A 10,924-nucleotide genomic window follows, 5' to 3' on the forward strand; every position below is an offset into this window, starting at 1 on the left:
TTGCCAAGCGATTATTTGAGAAAGTGGAACCTAAGGCAGGCTCTCCGGTACCATCTGTAGTTGGTCGAGAGTCGCAAAGAAATAGTAATCTCCGACTCCCCCGTATTATCATTCCGAAATTTGATGGCGAATTGAAAAATTGGCCTACATTGATATGTTTAACACGTTGATCCATAATAATTCTTCCCTTTCAAACATTGAAAAATTTCAATTTTTAGTGTCTCATTTGGAAAAGGATGCTCTCAGTGTCGTGAAGAATTTGCCAATTTAGGATGCCAATTATAGTATAGCTTACAATGCCCTCGTGAAGCGGTATCAAAACGATCGATTGTTGTTAACCGATTATTGGCTGTCGATCTTTCGGGCTCCGACTATGAAGAGTGACTCGGTTGTTGAACTGAGGAGATTGCTTTCAACATTTTCAGAGAATCTTGCAGCTATCGATAAATTCGATATCGACTTGTGGGATTTTACAAAATTCAATTTGCTTTTAGATAAACTCGACTCGGCTCTCAAGACGAGGTTCGAACTCAAATTTTGTGATAAAGATATCCCAACTTTTCAAAACTTATGTGATTTTTTGGAACAGAATTGTAAAGCTTTAGAAAACTCTTTAGTTACCTCAAAAGGTATTACCCCTACCAAGAGGCTTGAGGTTTCGAAGCGAGTTTCAACCGATACACGTAGACCCACATCTATGATAGCGACGTCTACCCCTCCGAGTGCTGATGTGAGTTGCACCAGTAAGTGTTTATACTGCCCTATGGACTACCATCCTCTGACAAAGTGTGATTCCTTCCTATCTCTTGAGTCCCCTCAAAGGCATGTGTTCATCAAGCAACACCGTCTGTGCTTTAATTGCTTCGCGCGATCCCATGGTGTTGGAAGATGCCGCTCCAAGATTAATTGTCGTGTATGTGGCAAGCGCCACCATACTTTAGTGCATTTTGGAAATGCTACTACCCCCTCCCCGTCGAATGAAGCTCCCCCTGCTTCCATCAACCAGGAAGGTACTATCCCTAGTCCGGTGACCATGATGACCAATCTCTCCTCTCAAAAGGTCGTGCTCTTTGCCACTTGCTTGGTGTCCGTTTCGGATAAATCTGGCAGACTTGTTACTTGTCGTGCACTGTTGGATTCAGCTAGTCAAGCCAGTTTTGTGACAGATTCCTTTGCGAAGAAATTGGAGCTTCCAAGGTCTCTCTCTCCGACACCAATTCAAGCCGTCTTCAAAACGTCTGCGTTAGGGAAGGTTGCCCTGAGCGTGACCCCCTCCCAAAGAAAATCCCTTGCTCTCCATATAGAGGCTTTAGTTATTCCATCTATTTGTGATAAGGTACCCTACCAGGTGATTGATAAGCAGAATCTAAAACATCTCAGGTCCCTACCCTTGACTGATCCCCACTTCTGTGAACCCAACGAAATAGACGTGCTTTTAGGGGCAGAGGTTTACGGAGATATTTGTTTGCCTGGATTTAGAAAAGGACAGAACGGTGGCCCATGCGCTTTTCGGACCATCTTCGGATGGGTTGTCCTAGGAAAAGTGAATTCTTTAGAACCATCTTCTACCTTTAGTTTTTATACCAATGTGAGTACTGCTGTTGATGTTTCCTTGAAGAGATTTTGGGAACTCGAGTCCGTCCCTTCAAAGACCTTTATGTCTCCTGAAGACAAATTGTGCGAGGAGATCTTTCTCTCTACCCATTCCCGTGCCCCTTCAGGTAGATACGTCGTATCCTTACCCTTTAAGGATAAACACCCTTCACTTGGTGAATCTTACCCTCAAGCCCTTAGGCGATTCCAGTCGTTAGAGGCGCGTTTGGCCAAGAACCCAACTTTGCGATTAGCCTACAACGAGTTCTTGAGAGATTATTGGGAACAAGGTCACATGGCACTCGTTAGCGACCTGCCCCCCTCTCCCCAAGTTTACTACATTCCTCATCACGCCGTCTGGAAGCCACATAGCGAACCCCTTAAATTGCGTGTTGTGTTTGATGCTTCAGCCAAAACTTCATACGGACGGTCCCTGAACGATCTTCTATTTACGGGTCCCAAGCTCCAACCCGACATTGGAGCCATTTTGCTCATCTTTCGACTGTACTGTGTGGTTTTCACCACCGATATTCGTCAGATGTATCGTCAAATCCTAGTGAGTGACGCCGACCACCTCTCCCAGCGGATTCTGTGGCGTTTTGATCCCCGCGAAGCAGTGCGAGAGTACGTCTTGTCAACGGTGGTCTATGGACTAAGTTGTAGCCCATACTTGGCTATTCGCGTGTTGCGTCAGCTTGCTAGGGACGAAGGAGCGCGTTACCCGTTAGCACCCCGTCTCCTAGATTGCCAAACCTACATCGACGACATTATCGGAGGAACAGACTCGTTGGAGGAAGCCCGTGAGTTGAGGGATCAATTAGTATCGCTGCTAAAATTGGGTGGTTTCGAGTTGCGCAAATGGGCGAGCAACTCCCCCGAGTTATTGAGTTCACTTCCCGCTTCACATCATCAACCCGTTTCCCTATGCGGAGACGACAATCCCAGTTTAAAGGTGTTGGGATTGCAGTGGTGTCCCTTACGGGATGTGTTCTCCTACCGCATCCAAGTAGCGGATAGGACGTGCACAAAAAGGAATATTTTGTCGCAAGTAGCCCAAATATACGATCCCCTAGGTTTTTTATCCCCGGTCATGTTGACTGCCAAAATTCTCCTACAGAGGCTTTGGTCCCAAGGCGTCGATTGGGATGCACCTCCCCCCCGCGACATATTCGAAGATTGGAGTTCGTTTTCGTCTCAGCTGGACAGTCTTGCTGGGCTGACAATCCCTCGTCGGGTACTGCCTAGCAATGGCGTCCAGGTGGAGATGCACGGATTTCGTGACGCTTCGGAGCGCGGATACGGTGCAGCCGTGTATCTGCGAAGCGTCAGAGAGGGCCATATCTTTGTCACCCTTCTGTGTGCAAAGAATCGGGTAGCGCCTTTGAAGCGAGTGTCGATCCCCCGTCTGGAGTTGTGCTCAGCGTTACTGTTCGCCCAACTCGTAGATTTCGTCCGATCCACTATAGCCTCTGAGTTGACTATCACGAGAGTATTCGCCTGGAGTGACTCCAAAATTGCGTTGTCTTGGATAAAGTCATCCCCCCACAGATGGAAAACTTTTGTGGCCAATCGCGTGTCCCTCATTCAGGACATCATTTCCCCCAGTTCCTGGCATCACGTCGCCGGTTCATCCAACCCTGCTGACTGCGCATCCCGAGGGCTTTTCCCCGAGCAAATATTAATCCACCCCTCTTGGTTCTGTGGTCCCCCTTGGTTGCGTCTTCCGGTGGAAGAGTGGCCCACCTCCGACTTCACCCCCGGAGACGATCTGGAACTGGAACGTAAACCAGTGTTGACTTGTGTGTCCACCCCTTTAGTTGACTCGCTCGGAGAATTGTTAACCCGTTTCTCGTCGTTACGAAAAATTGAGAGGATCCTGGCTTATTGTTGTAGGTTTCTAAATAATTGTCGTACCCCCGTTCCCAAGCGAGCGCTTGATAATTTGTCTTTTGCGGACACGTACCACGCCCGCACGTTGCTGACAGGATACGTCCAACGTGAGGTATTCGCCGGTTTGCTGAAGTGTCTTCGAAACGGTAAACTGTGCCCCAAACCTTTACGCTCCCTAGCGCCCTTTATCGACGAGCACGGTCTCATTCGAGTCGGTGGCAGACTCCGAGGTTCTGCGTTGTCCTTCGACGCAAAACATCCTCTTCTACTACCTCGAGACCATCGCTTTACCGAACTCGTGATCGAAAAGTTCCATAAGGAAAATTGCCACCCGGGCCCCCAATCGTTGTTGTACCAGATTTCACAACAATTCTGGATTTTGTCCGCCCGCAGAGCAATTCGTCACACCCTATCGCAGTGTTACCGATGCTTCCGTGTCCGACCTTCTTGTGTACAGCCATTCATGGCTGATTTACCCCCCGTTCGTGTATCGCAAGTCAAGCCATTCGCGCATACCGGTGTCGATTTCGCCGGTCCAATTTCCATTACCCTTGCGCGAAGGCGTGGCGCTAAGACTCAGAAGGCTTACATTTGCCTATTCGTTTGCATGGCTACCAAAGCCATCCATTTGGAATTGGCTTCTGAACTCAGCTCCGACGCGTTCTTGGCCGCTTTTCGGCGCTTTGTCGCTCGCCGCGGGCGTTGCACTGACATGTATAGTGATCAGGGTAGAAATTTTGTCGGTGCTAACCGGATGTTGGTACAGTATTGCCAGCAGTCCGCCGACCAGTGTGAGGTGCGCTGGCACTTCAACCCACCCTCCAGTCCTCACTTTGGAGGTCTTTGGGAGGCCGGCGTCAAATCGGTAAAGACCCATTTGTTTCGTGTGATAGGCTCTCAAATCCTGACTTTCGAGGAAATGTCGACAGTGTTAACTCAGGTGGAATCCATACTGAATTCCCGCCCATTATGTAGTTTGAGTTCCAACCCAAACGATTTGCATAGCCTTACTCCTGGGGATTTTCTGACCCTGGAGCCCCTATCTGCCCGTCCCGACGACCCTTTAGCTAATCTGAACACTAACAGACTCACTCGTTGGCAGCTCATGCAGCAGTTGCATCAGCACTTCTGGGACAGATGGCATCGGGAATACCTCCACCAGCTGCAGCAACGGCACAAGTGGAACACCACGACTAACCCCCCAAAAGTTGGTCAGTTGGTTTTAATTAAAGACGAGAACCTCCTCCCGTTAAAGTGGCTTCTGGACCGCATCACGCGCTTGTACCCCAGTTCCGACAAGGAAATTCGCGTTGTGCAAGTGCACACGGCCAAAGGCACTTTCGATCGACCTTTGGTCAAATTATCTTTTGTCCCTAACTGTTAACCTGTTCAAGGGGCAACCGTGTATATAGTACAGCATAAGTTTATGGGAAAAATTGGGTATTTTTGGGAGGCCGGAATGTTAAGGGTTGAATAACATTTTTTCGGTAACTTCATAATTTTTTTGTTTTGGGTTAACTTTTTATTTTCGCGCTGTGTATACAACACCCCCACTATACCCAACCTTGGTTAAGCCGCGCGAAAAGACAGACTTGCGTGAGCGTCCGTAGTGCGAACCACGAAAAAACAAGCTCCCTTTTGTGACCGGTTCGCGAGAACCCCGCGCTGTGTTGTGGTCCTTACCACCCCCAACCCTCCAGAAAATACCCCTAAGAAGACCCGGCCGGGCAGACGACGACGCGGGAAACCATCAAGGTGGGTGATTAACCGTTTCGGGTGTTGTATGTCCTACATATTGTGGTTGTATGATTTACAACCACCTTCCCCCAACCCTTTACAGGCCTTATATTTCAACGCATGGCACATCACCAGAAATAGTTCGACTTTCAAACAGATTTAGCCTTGGTCTGTCGGTTAAGGCGTCTGACTAGAAATCAGATTCTCCATGGCAGCGTAGGTTCGATACCTACCTACTGCAAACGGCCATTGTTTTAAGTGAAATATATATTTGTTAATTAACAGCTCAGCTCAGAAATTTTTCTCAAATATGGGGATTGAGTACATAAATATATAAAAATATAATGGACTTATATTTCAACGCATGGCACATTACCAGAAATAGTTCGACTTTCAAACAGATATAGCCTTGGTCTCTCGGTTGAGGCGTCTGACTAGAAATCAGATCCTCCATGGCAGCGTAGGTTCGAAACCTTCCTACTGCAAGCGGCCATTGTTTTGCTTGAAATATATATTTTTTAATTAACAGGTCAGCCCAGAAATTTTTCTCAAATATGGGGATTGAATACATAAATTTATAAAAATATAATGTCCTTATATTTCAACGCATGACACATCACCAGGAATAGTTCGACTTTCAAACAGATTTAGGCTTGGTCTGTCGGTTAAGGCGTCTGACTAGAAATCAGATTCTCTATCAGCATAAGTTCGAAACCTACCTACTGCAAACGACCATTGTTTTGCTTGAAATATATATTTTTTAATTAACAGATAAGCCCAGAAAATTTTCTCAAATATGGGGATTGACTACATAAATTTATGAAAATATAATGGCCTTATATTTCAACGCATGGCACATCACCAGAAATAGTTCGACTTTCAAACAGATTTAGCCCTGGTCTGTTGGTTAAGGCGTCTGACTAGAAATCAGATTCTCTATGGCAGCGTAGGTTCGAAACCTACCTACTGCAAACGGCCATTGTTTTGCTTGAAATATATATTATTTAATTAACAGGTCAGCTCAGAAATTTTTCTCAAATATGGGGACTGAGTACATAAATTTATAAAAATATAATGGACTTATATTTCAACGCATGGCACATTACCAGAAATAGTTCGACTTTCAAACAGATTTAGCCTTGGTCTCTCGGTTAAGGTGTCTAACCTACTGCAAACGACCATTTGTTTTGCTTGAAATGTAATTTTTGTAATTAGCAGCTCAGTCCAGAAAATTTTGTCAATTATGAAGATTGAGTGCATACATTTAAAACATTAAAATGTCCTTATATTTCAAATGGCACATCACCAGAAATTGTTCGACTTTCAAACAGATTTAGCCTTGGTCTCTCGGTTAAGGTGTCTGACTAGAAATCAGATCCTCCATGGCAGCGTAGGTTCGAAACCTACCTACTGCAAACGACCATTTGTTTTGCTTGAAATAAAATTTATGTAATTAGCAGCTGAGTCCAGAAAATTTTGTCAATTATGGAAATTGAGTGCATACATTTAAAACAATATAATGCCCTTATATTTCAAATGGCACATCACAAAAAATAGTTCGACTTTCAAACAGATTTAGCCTTGTTCTGTCGGTTAAGGCGTCTGACTAGAAATCAGATTCTCCATGGCAGCGTAGGTTCGATACCTACCTACTGCAAACCGCCATTGTTTTGCGTGAAATATATATTTTTTAATTAACAGCTCAGCTCAGAAATTTTTCTCAAATATGGGGATTGAGTACATAAATTTATAAAAATATAATGGACTTATATTTCAACGCATGGCACATTACCAGAAATAGTTCGACTTTCAAACAGAATTAGCCTTGGTCTCTCGGTCAAGGCGTCTGACTAGAAATCAGATTCTTCATGGCAGCGTAGGTTCGAAACCTACCTACTGCAAACGACCATTTGTTCTGCTTGAAATATAATTTTTGTAATTAGCAGCTCAGTCCAGAAAATTTTTGTCAATTATGGAGATTGAGTACATACATTTAAAACAATATAATGCCCTTATATTTCAAATGGCACATCACCAGAAACAGTTCGACTTTCGAACAGATTTAGCCTTGTTCTGTCGGTTAAGGCGTCTGTCTAGATATCAGATTCTACATGGCAGCGTAGTTTCGAAACCTACCTACTGCAAACGGCCATTGTTTTGCTTGAAATATAATTTTAGTAATTAGCAGCCCAGCCCAGAAAATTTTGTCAATTATAAGGATTGAGTGCATAAATTTAAAACAATATGCATACATATGCCCTTATATTTCAAATGGCACATCACCAGAAATAGTCCTACTTTCAAACAGATTTAGCCCTGGTCTGTCGGTTAAGGCGTCTGACTAGAAATCAGATTCTCTATGGCAGCGTAGGTTCGAAACCTACCTACTGCAAACGGCGATTGTTTTGCATGAAATATATATTTTTTAATTAACAGGTCAGCCCAGAAATTTTTCTCAAATATGGGGATTGAATACATAAATTTATAAAAATATAATGGCCTTATATTTCAACGCATGGCACATCACCAGAAATTGTTCGACTTTCAAACAGATTTAGCCTTGGTCTCTCGGTTAAGGCGTCTGACTAGAAATCAGATTCTCCATGGCAGCGTAGGTTCAAAACCTACCTACTGCAAACGGAAATTGTTTTGCTTGAAATATATATTTTTTAATTAACAGCTCAGCCCAGAAATTTTTCTCAGATATATTTATTGAGTACATAAATTTATAAAAATATAAAGGAATTATATTTCAACGCATGGCACATCACCAGAAATATTTCGACATTCAAACAGATTTAGATTTTGTCTGTCGATTAAGGCGACTGACTAGAAATCAGATTCTCCATGGCAGCGTAGGTTCGAAACCTACCTACTGCAAACGGAATTTTTTTTGCTTGAAATGTAATTTTTGTAATTAGCAGCTCAGTCCAGAAAATTTTGTCAATTATGGGGATTGAGTGCATACATATAAAACAATATAATGCCCTTATATTTCAAATGGCACATCACCAGAAATAGTCCTACTTTCAAACAGATTTAGCCCTGGTCTATCGCGTAAGGCGTCCGACTAGAAATCAGATTCTCTATGGCAGCGTAGGTTCTAAACCTACCTACTGCAAACGGCGATTGTTTTGCTTGAAATATATATTTTTTAATTAACAGTTTAGCCCAGAAATTTTTCTCAAATATGGGGATTTAATACATAAATTTATAAAAATATAGTGGCCTTATATTTCAACGCATGGCACATCACCAGAAATAATTCGACTTTCAAACAGATTTAGCCTTGGTCTGTCAGTTAAGGCGTCTGACTAGAAATCAGATTCTCCATGGCAGCGTAGGTTCGATACCTACCTACTGCAAACGGCCATTGTTTTGCGTGAAATATATATTTTGTAATTAAGAGCTCAGCTCAGAAATTTTTCTCAAATATGGGGATTGAGTACATAAATTTATAAAAATATAATTTACTTATATTTCAACGCATGGCACATTACCAGAAATAGTTCGACTTTCAAACAGATTTAGCCCTGGTCTGTCGGTTAAAGCGTCTGACTAGAATTTAGATTCTCTATGGCAGCGTAGGTTCGAAACCTACCTACTGCAAACGGCCATTGTTTTGCTTGAAATATATATTTTTTAATTAACAGGTCACCCAGAAATTTTTCTCAAATATGGGGATTGACTACATAAATTTATAAAAATATAATGGCCTTATATTTCAACGCATGGCACATTACCAGAAATAGTTCGACTTTCAAACAGATTTAGCCTTGGTCTCTCGGTTAAGGCGTCTGACTAGAAATCAGATTCTCCATGGCAGCGTAGGTTCGATACCTACCTACTGCAAACGGAATTTTTTTTGCATGAAATGTAATTTTTGTAATTAGCGGCTCAGTCCAGAAAATTTTGACAATTATGGGGATTGAGTGCATACATATAAAACAATATAATGAGCTTATATTTTAAATAGCACATCACCAGAAATAGTTCTACTTTCAAACATATTTAGAACTGGTCCGTCGGTTAAGGCGTCTGAATAGAAATCAGAATCTCAATGGCAGCGTAGGTTCGAAACCTACCTACTGCAAACGGAATTTTTTTTGCTTGAAATGTAATTTTTGTAATTAGCAGCTCAGTCCAGAAAATTTTGTCAATTATGGGGATTGAGTGCATACATATAAAACAATATAATGATCTTATATTTCAAATGGCACATCACCAGAAATAATTCTACTTTCAAACATATTTAGCTCTGGTTTGTCGGTTAAGGTGTCTAACTATAAATCAGATTCTCCATGGCAGCGTAGGTTCGAAACATACCTACTGCAAACGGCCATTATTTTGCTTGAAATATATATTTTTAAATTAACAGCTCAGCCCAGAAATTTTTTCAAATATGAAGATTTAGTACATAAATTTATAAAAATATTATGGACTTATATTTCAACGCATGGCACATCACCAGAAATAGTTCGACTTTCAAACAGATTTAGCTTCGGTCTGTCGGTTAAGGCGTCTGACTAGAAATCAGATTCTCCATGGCAGCGTAGGTTCGATACCTACCTACTGCAAACGGCCACTGTTTTGCATGAAATATATATTTGTTAATTAACAGCTCAGCACAGAAATTTTTCTCAAATATGGGGATTGAGTACATAAATTTATAAAAATATAATGGACTTATATTTCAACGCATGGCACATTACCAGAAATTGTTCGACTTTCAAACAGATATAGCCTTGGTCTCTCGGTTGAGGCGTCTGACTAGAAATCAGATCCTCCATGGCAGCGTAGGTTCGAAACCTTCCTACTGCAAACGACCATTTGTTTTGCTTGAAATATAATTTTTGTAATTAGCAGCTCAGTCCAGAAAATTTTGTCAATTATGGAGATTAAGTGCATACATTTAAAACAATATAATGCCCTTATATTTCGAATGGCACATCACCAGAAATAGTTCGACTTTGGAACAGATTTAGCCTTGTTCTGTCGGTTAAGGCGTCTGTCTAGAGATCAGATTCTCTATGGCAGCGTAGGTTCGAAACCTACCTACTGCAAACGGCCATTGTTTTGCTTGAAATATATATTTTTTAATTTACAGGTCAGCCCAGAAATTTTTCTCAAATATGGGGATTGAATACATAAATTTATAAAAATATAATGTCCTTATATTTCAACGCATGGCACATCACCAGGAATAGTTCGACTTTCAAACAGATTTAGCCTTGGTCTGTCGGTTAAGGCGTCTGAATAGAAATCAGATTCTCTATCAGCTTAAGTTCGAAACCTACCTACTGCAAACGACCATTGTTTTGCTTGAAATATATATTTTTTAATTAACAGATAAGCCCAGAAAATTTTCTCAAATATGGGGATTGACTACATAAATTTATGAAAATATAATGGACTTATATTTCAACGCATGGCACATTACCAGAAATAGTTCGACTTTCAAACAGATTTAGCCTTGGTCTCTCGGTCAAGGCGTCTGACTAGAAATCAGATTCTCCATGGCAGCGTAGGTTCGAAACCTACCTACTGCAAACGACCATTTGTTTTGCTTGAAATATAATTTTTGTAATTAGCAGCTCAGCCCAGAAAATTTTGTCAATTATGGGGATTGAGTGCATAAATTTAAAACAATATGCATACATATTCCCTTATATTTCAAATGGCACATCACCAGAAATAGTCCTAC

General features: G+C 41.9%; 1 protein-coding gene across 1 annotated transcript; it reads left to right on the plus strand.

The window, feature by feature from the left end:
* Positions 1–763: 763 nt before the first annotated feature.
* LOC132695745 (uncharacterized) lies at positions 764–4,867 on the plus strand. Its single transcript, XM_060660200.1, has one exon. It carries the CDS (start codon positions 764–766, stop codon positions 4,865–4,867), a length of 4,104 nt encoding a protein of 1,367 aa, XP_060516183.1.
* The last annotated feature ends 6,057 nt before the right edge of the window (positions 4,868–10,924 follow it).

This window comes from Cylas formicarius, unplaced genomic scaffold (genome assembly GCF_029955315.1).
Source record: "Cylas formicarius isolate icCylForm1 unplaced genomic scaffold, icCylForm1.1 PGA_scaffold_12__32_contigs__length_19106922, whole genome shotgun sequence".
NCBI lineage: Eukaryota > Metazoa > Arthropoda > Insecta > Coleoptera > Brentidae > Cylas > Cylas formicarius.